The sequence below is a fragment of the Semicossyphus pulcher genome, unplaced genomic scaffold, assembly GCF_022749685.1.
Source record: "Semicossyphus pulcher isolate SPU_LCO1_2020_fin unplaced genomic scaffold, fSemPul1.0.p SCAF_13, whole genome shotgun sequence".
In the NCBI taxonomy this organism is placed as follows: domain Eukaryota; kingdom Metazoa; phylum Chordata; class Actinopteri; order Labriformes; family Labridae; genus Semicossyphus; species Semicossyphus pulcher.
The window spans coordinates 14,277,829-14,293,269 of record NW_027211637.1 but is presented as its reverse complement, the minus strand read 5'-3'; the positions used below and the strand labels follow the sequence as shown (position 1 = coordinate 14,293,269).

At 41.7% G+C, this 15,441-nt stretch overlaps 1 protein-coding gene across 4 annotated transcripts in view; it reads left to right on the top strand.

Annotated features, from left to right (window-relative positions):
- Positions 1–15,441, top strand: part of kif1b (kinesin family member 1B) — a 56,982-nt gene that overhangs the window by 15,437 nt on the left and 26,104 nt on the right. The window contains exons 3-22 of one of the 4 annotated variants that reach the window (XM_069659894.1): positions 1,404–1,480; positions 1,570–1,749; positions 2,166–2,234; positions 2,561–2,739; positions 3,390–3,501; positions 4,022–4,099; positions 4,189–4,254; positions 4,435–4,452; positions 4,820–4,895; positions 5,385–5,463; positions 6,153–6,295; positions 6,944–6,985; positions 8,624–8,757; positions 10,424–10,503; positions 10,980–11,055; positions 12,852–12,931; positions 13,387–13,493; positions 13,691–13,774; positions 14,016–14,196; positions 14,885–14,957. In XM_069659894.1, coding sequence (XP_069515995.1) covers positions 1,404–1,480; positions 1,570–1,749; positions 2,166–2,234; positions 2,561–2,739; positions 3,390–3,501; positions 4,022–4,099; positions 4,189–4,254; positions 4,435–4,452; positions 4,820–4,895; positions 5,385–5,463; positions 6,153–6,295; positions 6,944–6,985; positions 8,624–8,757; positions 10,424–10,503; positions 10,980–11,055; positions 12,852–12,931; positions 13,387–13,493; positions 13,691–13,774; positions 14,016–14,196; positions 14,885–14,957 — 1,934 coding nt within the window. Of the gene's footprint in view, positions 1–1,403; positions 1,481–1,569; positions 1,750–2,165; positions 2,235–2,560; positions 2,740–3,389; positions 3,502–4,021; positions 4,100–4,188; positions 4,255–4,434; positions 4,453–4,819; positions 4,896–5,384; positions 5,464–6,152; positions 6,296–6,943; positions 6,986–8,545; positions 8,758–10,423; positions 10,504–10,979; positions 11,056–12,851; positions 12,932–13,386; positions 13,494–13,690; positions 13,775–14,015; positions 14,197–14,884; positions 14,958–15,441 lie in introns of all 4 variants that reach the window. The other 3 variants (XM_069659897.1, XM_069659895.1, XM_069659896.1) reach the window with 3 other exon arrangements.

The following is a 15,441-nucleotide window of genomic DNA, read 5'->3' as shown; positions in this document are numbered from 1 at the left end:
AAATTTGGCTTTATTTAGCCACCTGTCTTGCTGTATCCTCTTCCAGTGCCCAATATGGAAGCTTCTGCTACCGCTGTGCACCTTAACCTGTGTGAAGGTTGTCTTGTAGGTTGGTACCAAAAATAATGCTGTTTTACCTGTGCTGGTTGTAGCTACCTGAGTTTCATTGCAGTGACAGCTACACACATTTAGCAGTTTGTGTGCTGCTTTTCAGAGGACACGCTGTGCTTTTCTGTCAGCATGTGACCTGTGGAGGGCGATATGCAATCCCTGTCTCTCCTCATCTCCTGCATTATTGATAAGTGCGCTGAAATCCTCTGAACACACGAGGCACTCTGCCGGCGACATCTTGATGCGAAAGCCTCTCAAGCATCCTCAAGTCGAGGAGCCAGACCTGTTATTAATTTGCCGATTAGCGAACACAGAATTAGCATGAAACAAAGCTATTTACAGCTTTGTGGCTCACTCTTGAAATTTGCTCTGAAAGAAATGTACAGCTCATATTGTTCCTTCCCAGATACAGATACATAGTTTTTCCTTTGGTTTCTATTGTTGCTCTGTTTGGATTGTTGCTAGGCCCTCGAGCACACCGGTTACTTTTAGTCTCTCAAACCCTTTTTTTCACCGGCCTCTTTAATGCTCCCTCTTCTTCACCTCCCCCCTTCAGCTCTGACGGAGGTATGCATTTGTCTGCGCAGCCTGAACTCTCTGCATTGGCCCTGACACAAAGCAGCTTTTAGTCAATAAAAGTGCAGTTAGTCTCAGAGGGAACGAATGGTCTATGGAATATCTACAAATATCCTATAGTAGTAAATTCTTAGTCTCCTCCTCTCTTTCCGTCACACATCCAGCGCACAGTGTGGAAAGCTTTTTACACGAGTCCCAGGGGTACCAGCAGGCATGGCTGAGAGGGATGACATGCCAGGCGTGGCTGCAGATTCTTGTTCATTAAGAAATGTGGGGCCATAAGCAACTGCTGGGAAGTGCCGAAATATTGTGTCATCAGGCGTTTTGCAGAGAGAACAGATGACTGTGGTGTTGAGGCAAATCGTGTATTATGTAGTGTACTTTTTAAAATATGTTTTTGCATGCAGTTATAAAAGAAACTGACAGTATGATTGGAAAAACTTGACACAAAGTTGCAGTTCCTAAAATAAGCCAATGGCCCCTAATATGTCAATGGTTCATGTGACTTTCAGTTCCAAATATATCACACTGATTGAGGAACAAGATCTTTGGAGGCCGACTATTTGCCAACCAGGATAAAATCAGTTCCATTTAGACAGTCCATTTATAGTATTTCATAATAGTAAAGCGCTAGAAGAAATACATGAATAATGTCTTTAAATGAAGGCAAACCAGATTTTATCAACTACATTACTTATGTTTTTCTTCTCCTGCAGTTATTGCCAACCCCAAAGCCCCAAAGGAACCAGCAAAGACCTTCAGTTTTGATTACTCCTACTGGTCGCACACTACGGTAAGTTTAAACATTTTACAGTCAATTTGAAATAATAATAATAATAATAATAATTTGCATTTTTAATCACTTTCCTATCTTTCTCACAGCCGGAAGACCCCAGCTTTGCCTCACAGAACCTTGTGTACAATGATATTGGCAAGGAAATGCTGGCGCATGCCTTTGAGGGCTACAACGTCTGCATTTTTGCTTACGGCCAGACAGGAGCTGGCAAATCCTACACTATGATGGGCAAGCAGGAGGAGGGACAAGAAGGAATCATTCCCATGGTTTGTTCTCCAATGCATCCTTCTGATTTACATATCTGAGACAGACTTTTCTCACTGTCCTCTGAAAGCTAATGTAAATAATGTTTTGTTGAACCTCTATGCTGATGATACCAAACTCTATATTCAGTCATACCAGAAATATAATCCCTCATCACAAAAATGTTATGTCACAAAATAGATTTTGTCACAATGTTGTTTCCATCTTCAAATACATGGATTTGTGCTGTATTTTATTCCATAATATTAAGTGTTTGGTCTCATCTGTTTATGTTGTCATAGCTAAACAATTCGCCATAAATGCAAGTGAATTGTTAGTATTGTATCGATCCTTAGGTCCATAGATTCTTTTCATCCTCCCTTTCGCCCCTTTACCTGCCCTTAATTTGCACTAAACACCTTCTTTCTCTGCCTCTCAGCTCTGTGAGGATCTATTTGAGAAAATCAATGAGGACACCAACAAAGAGGAGCTCTCCTACTCAGTGGAGGTGAGTGCTGGACTGCTTTGGCATCTGTAATCCCTATTCTCATCCCTCACCTTTGACTCCTGCCTCTAATGAACCAATACAAGCTCTCTCCTGTGTCTGGTAAAAGTCAGACATCAATCACTCATTGACTGAACTTTAAAGACACTTGGTTTCCCTAGCAAACTGTAGACTTTTGCTTCAAATTGGAAAACAAATGAATCTCATACAGAAAATTATTCTAATGTGGATCAACAAGAATAAAGAAGACATTGTGAGGATGCTTTCATATACCTACATTCTTAAGACCTGCATAATAAATGTTTAACTGATGACTGCAATTGTTTTAGGTCAGTTACATGGAGATCTACTGTGAGCGAGTGCGAGATTTGCTCAACCCTAAGAACAAAGGGAACCTACGAGTGCGAGAACATCCGCTGCTGGGCCCCTATGTGGAGGATCTGTCCAAGCTGGCTGTCACCTCCTACACAGACATCGCTGACCTGATGGATGCAGGCAACAAGGCCAGGTGAGCCGAACCCCGGGGTCACGCTTAGACACCTTGGCAAGATATCAATAATTTGGAGTCAGGAAATATTCTTATAGCGCAGATTTTTACAGCTCAATCTTCAGTGTTGGTTAAAGAGCAGGTAGTTATATTCATCGGCACACCACAACCTTCCTTCAGGTTAAGTTTTAACGAAGTCCAGCTTGACCAGGATATTTGAGATTTGTCATAGACATTACTTTTAAAAATTTCTAGTAGCGTTAATTCTCTTGGAAATGAATGCGTGTGTGTGAGTGTCACGAGAGCTCCTGCGGGGAGGAGTGAACCCTGCCTTAATCTTCCTGTGCTGACTCAGAAGGCTTATTTCTAGAACATGGCGTGAACAGCCATATCTCCCCTGTGGTTGTCCCTCTGAGTGCGCCTTGTGTATTTGTATTTGGTGTCCTCACAGTATTATCCACCTACGCCGCACAAAGTAATCCTTTGGACTCAATTCACTCTAATAGACGTAAAACCCACCCAGTGATGATAGCTCCCGTAATAGCCAAGACCATGAAAGTAGAATTAATAATACTGAATAATTTAAAAGGAAAGATGATTAAAGAGAAAAGTGTGTTGCATCTACCTTGTTTTTGTGATGCCTAACCGTGCCCCTGTGTGTTCACCTACAGAACTGTGGCTGCCACCAACATGAACGAGACCAGCAGCAGGTCACATGCTGTTTTCACCATCGTGTTCACACAGAAGAAACATGACAGCGAAACAGACCTCTCCACAGAAAAGGTCAGAGGGAACTGGAAGGACAGCACCCTTCTCATTCTTAAATGAGATTATGAAGCTTTCACATTTAACTATGTTATAACTGACTCTGGTCTCACTATGTTGTCCCATGCTTTTCTTCATAATGCTAAAAATTCTTTCAACTTATCGAGACTTTTAGTTGAGCTTCGATGTCCTCATGGGCCCTCTTAGTCAGAGAGGAGAATGAAAAAGAAGCGAGCCATTTTAGATTTGACTTTCAGCATTTCCTCTGACTGCTGAGGGACAAAGACCACTGTGTCATTGTAAACACAGTGCCTATTGTATTTAGCTACTATCAGTTTTGCTGCCAGGCTGCATCTTAGAGAGTATTGTGGAAATGTTTGTAATAGTTTTGTTTGTTAACTATTAAAATAATAATGATAGCATTATTATCTTCGCAATTGGAAGTCTGTACTGTGGTTATATCTCTCAGTTTGTTATCAGTGGAACATAAATAATTCATAAACTCGATGCATCTAAAATGCATTTGCTTCCTTTTTAGGTCAGTAAAATTAGTCTGGTAGACTTGGCCGGGAGCGAGCGAGCAGATTCCACTGGAGCTAAAGGTACCAGGCTAAAGGTAAGACAAACTGTTTTAATGTTATTAAACTGTTAAGTAGTATTACCTTGATGGCTCCTAATTAACATTGTATTCATCTATGTTTGCAGGAGGGAGCAAACATCAACAAATCTCTCACGACGTTAGGAAAGGTTATCTCTGCCTTGGCTGAAGTGGTGAGTGTTTTTGTCGCTGTTTCCTTTTATTTCTTTTCTCTCCTTCTTCTCCTTTTCAGCCTTCTCCCTGACCCTCCAAAGCCCTGTCTTCTCAAGGAATTAATGTTTGTAGTCTGGCATGCTGTAATGTCTGCCCTTCTGTTTTCTCTTCTCTTGTCCTTGTAATGCTTGCTCACACAGGATAACTGTACCAGCAAGGTAAATCCTTTGACGGCTCAACCATTAACCTCTGATTCCTGTCATGAGGCAGATTTGACGGCCTTTTTTTTGCCACGTGCAATGTTGACTTTGCTGCAGTCTTCTGTCACTACTACTTTTATCACATAAGTGCTGTGATTTTAAGCACAATGCAAATTAATATCCGCAATCCTTGCACCCGAGCAAAAGCTATTCAAATCAGGCCTCGACTCATCTTACCTGACCTTATCTTGTCCGTGTTTGTCATGGTATATCATCATATTGTTTGGTTATAACTGCCATCCCTAATAGTCACCGTTAAAACAGAACACCTTTCATCAGTCGTCCTTTCTTTTGCCCTCCAGATTAATGATTTTTTTTATTGCAGAGCAAGAAGAAGAAGAAGAGCGACTTCATCCCGTACAGAGACTCTGTCCTGACATGGCTGCTGAGGGAGAACCTCGGTATGAACACTAATATTACCAGTGAAATGTGGTGGAATATCCTGTATGTCTGTAAACTCTGTGTCAAAATCCTGTTCATCTTACTCCTGGAAAGCAGGAAAAATTGAACCACTTGATACAGTAATCTGAAGTGGAGGTTAAAAATATAACTGATGCTACGGTACATTACTCTCCGCCAATTTAAGAAGAACACTGTCAGCAGACTGTATTTCAACCTCATTAGACAAGCACAGCAAGCATCTCCTCGGGTCACACGTGTATGGAGGGCAGTGTATCTTCAATCTTAGCTGACACACGTCGTACATAGCAGTTTAGTCTAATGAGACACAAGACTTGCATTAGTGGAATTAGTTTTCAGCTCTCACTCAACGTAGAGGGCAGTGGAAATCATGTTCTTATACCAATCTACCTTGTTTAGGTCTTTATCAATTGTGTTATAAAGATGGCAGTGTCACATAATTAACCTCTTTACTGATCTTTTAATATCAGGTGGAAACTCAAGAACAGCCATGGTAGCTGCTCTCAGTCCTGCAGATATCAACTATGATGAAACACTCAGCACCCTCCGGTAAGGATTCCATCAAGTGCAGGGATAAAACTATTGTCAGTATTGTTTGTATTTGATCCTTAAAGTTATAATCTCGAAAGATCTCAGTTTCGTTCTCTTTGGCGGCACCTGTGGCGATAAACGGTAAATGAGGGAGCACACTTCCCAGATATCCAGACAGTGTTGCATGTGTGACGTCCACGGCTGGCTCCGTTTGTTACGGTTGTAACTCCTGATTTTCCTCGCTGACGGTCGCTTTTCTTTTTAGACTGTTTTTTAGACCTTCATCTGAGCGTCAAATTTGTTTCTTTTTCTTTGGATTTTCACTTATTTTTGAAGTTGTATCTGTAGTCATCGATCTTTTCTTTGTTTGTTCAGCTGTAGTAGATTACTGTTTACTCGCAACTCTTGCAGAGACCAGAAAAACAGCCACTTAGCTCCGCCTACCCTCTCTGGCAGACCAACCACTGCTGAGTGATGGAAAACACGTCACTAACTGGGCACTGCTTGTGATTTTTTCCATGAAGTCGCCACAGACACCCAGTCCATAATACTGCGGATGCAAAGTCTTTTACCAGTGGGCCATAGGCTCAATCACCATTGTGTTTCCTCTTTCGGTGATAGTGACTAAACAGACATTTATTTAAATGAAAATCTTCGAGATTATTACTTTAACTATGCATCAATTTTATAACTGTTTTGTTCTTTAGCTATGCTGACCGGGCCAAAAACATCAAATGCAATGCTGTCATCAATGAGGATCCCAACAATAAGTTGGTGCGTGACCTGAAGGATGAGGTCGCTCGACTGAAGGAGCTGCTCCGTGCGCAGGGCCTGGGAGACATCCTGGACAGTGAGTTTTGTGGCTTCTGGCCGTATCTGACACCAAACAGCATCGACTACCTTCTTTCTCAGGGTCTACCAAAGCTGGCAACATCATCTTTCTACTTCACTGTCCCGTTTCTCTAAGTCATCCTACTTCTGTTTCATTGCTATGCTTGTTCCAGTGCCTAGTACAAAACTAAAAAGCCTCAAACAGCCTTTTAGAAACATATTTCCTAACATGCTTGTTTATTATGCCTCCTGACAGAGTTAAATGTATTGTGTTTTTTTCGTCTGTATAGAAATTGTCAGGCTACATACTATACATTTTTTCGAAAAGATTTAATGACAATTTATTTAGTCACAAGTAGCTGACAACACAGATAGTCGTTTATCACACTTCATTTGCTGTACACAGGAGTGATGGCTCATCGCCTCGTCAATTAGAGACATAATACACCCCTTAATTACTTCTAATATCTGAGCTGATTAATAACCTGCCTACTTTCTAATGCCCGCTTCGATCATGCTTAATGACATGGCACTTAACAAGTCAATTCATGCCATTTCTTCTCGTCCTCGTTATCATCCAGTTCACTAAGAAATGTCTGAAACCTTTTCCTCCCATTCTACTGACTCTGACCTCTGACCCTTCTCATCTCTTCCTGCTTCCCCTCAGTCGATCCTATGGGGGATGATTACCCAGGAAGTGGAATCAAATGTGTGTATATGTGTGGTAGTCATGAATTGTCTTACAGCTATTTGCCCTGCTAATGATAGCTAACATTGCTTATGCCCCCGTGTCCTGTATATTAAATCTGCTTCCAGCTTTGCATGTTGATGCTGAAAAGCTAAAGCTTAGTAGACTCAGGATTGCTTTAGTAGGTGTGCTGATCTGGCAAGGGTTAGCATGCCACTAGGTTAGCATGCTTTGCTTGTGTTTCTGCTATTTTTCCAGAATGATGGGGGTGAGGCAGCTGTTTGCAGACTTATATGTATCACAAGTTACTTTTAGACGATCCCTTTTAGAAACATTACTTTTAGAATAGCTTGTCTGTCTCCCCCACCCCCAAAGCACTTGCACTGTTTCCTTACAATGCCAGACTTTAACTCAAGCTTCTCTTCTTGACAGTGGTCTTTCTGCTTTTGTTTGTTTCTTTTACTAACGCTTGGCTGCAGCTGACTGCGCTGAAATCTTTAGAATGGTTCTTCTCAGTTCTCAGACTGAGGCTCAGAGTTACAGACGGAAAGGTGCATGATTTGAATTTCTAAGTAGCCAAACCAGAGGTGTATGTATATGCAGAGTTGATTAACTAGATGTGATTTGGTAGCTTGTATTTAATAGTTAGTTTGCTTGTGTGCCCCTCCTGCCCTTTTGCCTTAATAATCTTCATGTAGTTAACCCGGAAAGTGTTCACCTGCTTCACCTAATGTGCAGAGTAAAAGCATAAACATTGCTGCTGTTTTCCCACTAGTAGCTCTGTACTTGGGTCCTGATGCATCCCATGTATTTTAGGAACTTGAAACATCTCCAGAACCTTAAAAATTTAACTTTACCTTTGTTTTTAACGAGTTCTTGGAAAGTATAGTCTCTGTTACCTCAGAGGTCATGGAGGCCATTGTATTGACATGACTTGCCTGACCTTTAGTGAGGCTGCTGTGGCTCAATTTTGATGGATGTGTGTGAGTGCACGCGTGTGTGTCTGCGGTGAATCAAACTACTCGACTGCTGGCTGAACTTTGGCAGCATGTGTCAATGACCCTCATCTGTCCTCCTCCCTCTGGGCCTTCTTGCAGTTTCCATCTCCTTCCCATCCTGTAGTTGGAACACTGATAGCAGTTTTCACACAGTGTGCTTTCACTCATGTGAAGAGCTCAGGACAAAAACAACAAAATGACGCCCAATTCTACAGAATATAGACATGGTGCTAAGAGTTAATTGTTCTGTGATTCTGGCCCACATTAAAACAAGCTGAAATTGAATTTATGAAGTTAACTACCTGGAGTGAAAACTGCTGCTCTCTGTAGATGACCATTAAGCTGGTTGTTTGTCTTAACCCTTTGACGTACAACGTGTGTCTTACATTGGTCTTCCCTCCCCTTTGTCCTTTCTCTTTCCCATTCTCTTTCTCCCCTTTCTCTTTCCCCCTATTTTCTATTTGGTTCCTCCATTTTATGTGGTTTACCCCCCTTACCCTGTCCTGGGTCCATCCCACCTCTCTCTGTGTTGTGCTTTTCTTCCTCTATCCCTCTCTCTCTCTCTCTTCTGCTGTTGGCTCAGACCTCAAAGACTTTCAGAACAATAAGAATAGATACTTGATAGCCTCAGAGAACCAACGCCCTGGCCATTTCTCCACAGCCCCTATTGGTTCCCTGACAGCCTCTCCATCCTCTGGCTCACTGTGCAGCCAGGGTGGCCTTCAGTCGGTCACCAGCATCCAGGAGCGCATCATGTCCACCCCTGGAGGAGAGGAGGCTATCGAAAGACTCAAGGTAACGTTTGTCTGTGTAGACTGCAGTATGCTTCAAATCACACTTGCCAACTCTTTTAAGACCCTAAACTCTGGTTGCTGTTAAAACATGCCCTCAGCTGAACCTAAAGATGGCCCGAGCTGTGCTGTGTGGTGCACAAGGCTTGCTTAAGTGTTTATCATGCAACGCATGTGAGAGATGAAACTTGTTGCTGATCAAAAATATGTTTATTTTTCTAAGACACATTTTTTATAATTGACTATATTATTGATATTTACCAGAAGTATATTGCAAAGAAGTAGCTTCCATTAGTACGTGTTGGATATCACAATAGCAATATCTATCACTTTGTTTAATTAAAACAGTATTAAAATATCCCCTTATTAAATATATGAGAAGTTTCCTCTGTACAGACAGTATAATAATAATAATTAATAATAATAATAATAATAATAATTACTACTTAATAACGATAACGAGCAATAGTATAGTATAGAGTAAAGCACATATATTAAACCTTTTATAGGTGCATCTTCCCCAAAATATCTGTGAATTAATAGATAATTAAAATAATGAATAATGAAAGCAGGGGACGCCTGTTTAGCTCAGTTGGTAGAGCTGGCGCCCCATGTACAGAGGCTACAGTCCTCAATGTGGCAGCACCTGGTTCAACTCCCACCCTCAGCCTTTTGCCACGTATCGTCCCCCATTCTCTCTTCCCCTGTTTCCAACACTATCCACTGTCCTCTCTATAAATAAAGGCATAAAAGGCCCAAAAAATAATCTAAAAAAAAAGAAAAAAAGAAAGCATAATTTCTTACTTATTATCAAAGTCTAATATTGTGTGATATAAGTGTAATATATATAAGTTAATGAATTTTATATTTAATGTCAGGGTGGCTGCTGTTTGTTTTAAGCCCACACACACCCTTTAATCAAAGTGCATGTTTCCCATCAGTCCTCATGTGGCCTCTGAGCTTTGTACCTCTCACACGCTTGCAGTACACCTCTCACTCTGTTGATAAGGGAGCACACAGAATTGCCACATCCAACCATGAGGAGCTGCAGTTTCCACGGCAACCGTGGTGTGCCCAGTTTGTCTGTCATCCAATGACGTCAAGCGCCGACGCAGATACGGAGGAAACTGGACCAAAATAGATCCTGCCGTATTGGCTTTTAGTTTTAATAGTCAGACACATAATATTCTCTCTTTTTGATCCTTTACGACGTTGCAGCTATTTTAAGATTTAAGATTACAGGGGAGGTAACCTTTACAGTCATTATAAATGCTTACATCTCTGTCAGGATTGTCCAGCATGACAATTTATTATGATGTTAAGCTTTGATGACTGCATTCTGCGTTATAAAACCTCCCCTTTAACACGTCACAGAATATGTCAGTATCCAGAGGAGCAGATGGCTAAGAGTCTGACGTTTAGAGGATGAGGAAAGGGCATAGTTTGTGTACAGGATGGATACTTGAGCACGAAGCAACATTATGAGTGTAACTCTTATGTTATGTAATAAGTGCTATAATTGCTTTAGTATGGAGCAGAATAAGTCTCAAAACTTTCCTCTATTAAAGGGAGCAGAGTTGGCATGTTTCTCACTGAGCTTAACACACTTATAGTTGACGTTAAATTAACCTGGTTGCATTTTCCTCACATTTTGCCTCTTTGCTGTGCAGGAATCAGAAAAGATCATTGCCGAGCTCAATGAAACCTGGGAAGAGAAGCTGCGAAAGACAGAAGCCATCCGCATGGAAAGGTCAGTCTTGGCAGACAAATGTGTCCTACGTATGCCTCCTCACTCCTCATTTAATCCGTCTGCATCCCGTCAGCGATTGAGACAGAACTACGGGGGGTTGTCTGTCTTTTCACCCCTCTGAACTGCCTGTCTCACTTTCTTTCTATCTATTTATCTACGCTGTCCATTTCCCTTCCCTCCTCTGTCTGTCGTCACACTCTGCTGCACAAACAGCCCTCTCACACCCTTTATCCACTCATCTGTGGCTGCAGACGTCAAACATGTTACTCCCTGTCCGTTGAGTCTCACAGGTGTCATTCTCTTTCTGCTGTCGTACCCGATCACTTGCTGTTATGTTGCACACTTCCCTTCTCTTTAAAACAAAGTGTTAAAAGTTAAACTATATGTTCTAGGTGAATATATGCATTTTATCTTCCAAATTAGTTCAACTGTAAGGTTTTTTTTCTGACTCTACGAATGTTTTCCCTCCACTGCAGAGAGGCCTTGCTTGCTGAGATGGGTGTGGCAATCCGTGAAGATGGAGGCACTTTGGGGGTCTTCTCTCCTAAAAAGGTAGAACAAACATGAGCACAGACATTAATGTTGGCGGGGGGACTGTATCAAATCTCCCATGGGTGGTGATGCACACTCTTCCACCATCGCTTCCTTACTTCTGTTTCCCATATTATCTTTTTTTTCCATGAGCCTCCTCCCTGTAACCGTCACTGCTTTTTCTCACTTAATCATTCCGTCTGTCTTTCCACTCTTTTATTGTTTGCCTCCTTCACGTACTCAGCTTAGCCATGAAAGCCTGTTTGATGAGCAGCTTGATTGTTTTCCCACCAAGAAGGTTTGTTTGATTGAATTAGCAGATTAGCACCCTTCCTGCTCTAGATGTAGATGAAGCCCCATAAACGAGTTTGTGTGTTTAAGAGTGATTTTAACATTAGAAACATTACAAATCAATCTCATCTGGTTACTGCCTCTGTTGCGTACATCTTCGACAGTCTAATACCCCTTTCCCACCAAAATTAGCGCGTTGAAGTGGGTTTTTCAGACATGGGAAGATCCGCTAATGAAGGTCTCTTTCAGTCTCTTTTCTGCTGCGTCACCATCTGACATCACAAACGCGCCGGAAACAGGGCTAGTAAACAGTGAAGATGTTACGGTGGTTCAGTCTTTATTGTATCTATTACTCATTCAGTCTGTTTATCAAGCTCAGCGCATACTAATTTGGAACGATGTTCGAGCGCTGCTTCGATGGAGACGTGCGCAATTTGTAGCTGAGTAGACAAGGAGTCGCGGCAATGTGCGTCATAGCATCGAGCCGGAGAGGGGTAGGAGATTAGCGTGTCGACACAGGTTTTGTGTTCCCATCAATGCCAATCAGAGCCGAGGCGATAATTACCCGGGTCTACTGCAGTCATTTGACCCGGGTCTGAATGCCGATTGTAGCCTTTCCCACCAAGCAAAAAAGCCAGGTGTTAGCGGGTTTTTTGACCAGTGGGAAAAGTGCTTAATTTATGTGATAATCTTAAAAGATACATTAAGATCTAACAAGTGATTCTGAATTAAGCTACTTTGAAGTTTATCATTTTGCACAGACCGCTTGAAGCAGGATTTATGTTTCATTATGTAATCGCTGGCTCTGAGTAGATTTTTCAAACCTTGTCTTTTCTTTAGATGCTTACAGCTATTAGCTCTGTCATGAGGCTTATTAAATTACAGACAAACAGTACATTCCCTTTTTTATTCTGCACCACCTTCCAGTAGAGAAAGTGCCATGTGGCAGCTACATAGGTGTGTTTGTATACGCTTGCCAGGAGAGTTCCGATTGTAGCAGAGAAAGAGATTTGCTCTCTTTTAATCTCTGAATGTTCAGAGCCAACTGTCACTAGATCAGTGGTGTTATCAGAAAGTTCCCCTCTTTGAAAATATTCCTTTTTAGGCTGTGTTTTCAGGTCCTTCCTCTGCTGCCTATTGATGTATTTTAGTTGTCTTCCCCTTTTGTTCTCATCCTTTTGTCTTCCATTCATTTTGTTCTCTCTTTTCGCTCACTGCTGCTCCATGTGTCTGCATTTCGTTGAGAAGCCTTGTGATCTTTATACAGACTTTAATGGGGTGTTTTCCCCTAAAAAGGTTGGTGGTTCTGCGGAGTAGCATTGTTTGTAGTGGTGCTGTGATGTATCAGACTATAGAGGAGTCAGCGCTGTGTCAATGTGTCCCTTTCTGTCCATGTTCATGCACTGTTCAACACATATGGCTGAATCAGCCTTGTTTTATATGAATCATTCCCACTTGATTAACATTCCTAGCATTGGTTTACTTTCAGTCTTGTTAACTGTTTCCCTCTCATGTTTCATCTTCAGACTCCACACCTGGTTAACTTGAATGAGGATCCTCTCATGTCCGAGTGTCTGCTCTACTACATCAAAGACGGAATTACCAGGTAACACAAACCTGAATGATGAAACTGAAGTGAATCAGAGGATATGTAAGGCTTGGTATTTCTCCCGGGCAGGGTCTCCAAAATTCTTCTCCATATTGAATTTTTCCTCTTTTGATGTTAAGCAAGAGGTCAGAGTCTGTGGAAACCGGCTTAAAATCTGCCTCTGATCACCAAAACTTTCACTTTCTAAAGTTACTTCTCCTCCTTTGTCCTTTTGGCCCCTTCAGCGGACTGCTCTCATTGAGTATTTTGTTACAACCTCGCCTCAGGGGGACATGATAGATGACAGAATCTCAGACGATAGAAAATGTAGTAACTTTAGAAGTGCTGTCTGCTAAAAGTGATGGTCTAAAGGTACCATTTAACTTCTGAAGCAGACTGAGCTGCGAAATGGCTGCTAATACAAATCAGAGAGCAGCGTTCTCTCACTAACATGGCCTCTGTGATTGTTTCAGGGTGGGTCAGGCTGATGCTGAAAGACGGCAGGACATTGTTTTAAGTGGTGCTCATATCAAGGAAGAGCACTGCATCTTCCGCAGCGAGAGGAATGCCAATGGAGATGGTGAGGCAAAATATCATTCTGCTTTTGTGTAGACAGTAAATGGATAACATTAAGACTTAAAAGCATCTTCTGTTGCTAATGGAAACACTACTGGCTTTGTCACTACATACACTGGATTAGATATTTTTCCCCTCATCATTTTAAAATTAATAATGATCAGAATGAGTCACTGATGTTTTGTTGTGTTTGCTCTGAAGTTATCGTCATGCTGGTGCCCTGCCAGGGATCAGAAACCTACGTCAATGGCAAACGTGTTGAGGACGCAATCCAGCTTCGTTCAGGTACATGTCTGACTGTTGTAAACAAAGTTGTAATTATCTGTAGATCTGTGGGTGGAGGATGACTAATATTCATAATAACTATGGATGATTGAATCCATGTAATGGGTTATACTTTGACTTCATAAATCATTTTAACAAATTGTTAATAACCTGTTTTGAGCTTTACTTTTAGATGAAGAGAAGTGATGATTTGCTACTTTCATGCTCTCCATGCTAATTTTTTTGCCCCATCTTCTTTCAGGTAACCGTATCATTATGGGAAAGAACCATGTTTTCCGGTTCAACCACCCAGAACAGGCCAGAGCTGAAAGGGAGAAGACGCCAACTGCAGAAACTCCTGTGGAGCCGGTGGATTGGACTTTTGCTCAGAGAGAGCTTCTGGAGAAGCAGGGCATCGACATGAAGCAGGAGATGGAGAAACGGTATGCAGACCGTCCTGTCCAGCAATATTTAAAGGAGAAATTCGCCCCTGGAAAAAGCCACTGTCAGTCAAAGCTGGTGTTCTCTGTAATCAATAGAAGCATTAATATTTGAAATTGGCGCCATAGCTGAGGAGAAAGTTGTACTTACAGCTTGTGGTTTCGCCAATTCTACATTCCTACAACACCCAGCGTTCATTGCACCCCTCCCTCTGAAAGGAACGGCCCAGCGAGAGATGCTGGAGTGAAATGCTACCGTTTCACTGCAGGCAACGGCTCAGAGTGGTACAGAATCCGAAATAAGACGAGAATACACCGGTGGATTGTCTAAAGAATCTTCGGGTCTGCAGTCTACATTTCAAACCTGAAGATTTTGAATGAGACATGACATCGGAGGCGGGCGTCCTAGATTGAGGAAGAGTAGTTTAGCAAGCTCCCTGGCCTCCACCAGATGACGCGTTTTACGTAGTCTGGCAGAGGTTTTCCAGGGCCCGTTGGAGAAGCAGATAGCGTCCTCCATAATGGCATTAGCTCCCCATAATAGCATGATAAGACTGAGGTTGAAAATCGGCGAACTGGCCCTTTAAACAAATTTATAATGGTGCCAGTTAACAGATTTCACATATGGATCGTACAGTGTATCATGAATTGTTTGATGTACTTCACACTGTATTTTCCTTTATATACGTAGACTCACTGAGATGGAAATCTTGTACAAAAAGGAGAAGGAAGAGGCAGACCAACTTCTGGAGCAACAGCGACTGGTAAGTTCACATAAGCTGGAATTTTATCAAGCCCACTTTGTAAATGTCTTTTTCCTGTATTAATTATGGTAGAAGACAAGTAAGTAGTTACTGTAGAGTGGGTTTAACAGATAAAGTAATACTTCCTTGATTCATTTTCTGAAGCTAGCTATATTGAATGGCAGCTTCTTGAGTGATTCAGCTAGTTTGTGATTCAGAGTTAAAGCATTTTTTCAATGGCCAATTCCAATCTGAAAGCTAGCTTTGTTATTTGGATTTCACACGGTCCATTTAAATCTGACTAGCACTAATTCTCACTCTGAGCTTTGACCTTTTTGAGATAAATGTGTGCGTGTGTGTAAATCACACTTTTTATTCCCAGCGCATGTCTGATCTTCTTGCATGGAAGTTTTCTCTGGTTTGAGATGGATGAGCTTTTTACTCGCCTTCCTCCTGAGTTTAACTGATTTTTCTGTAGCAGTTTGATCGAGTGAGAATTAGACTG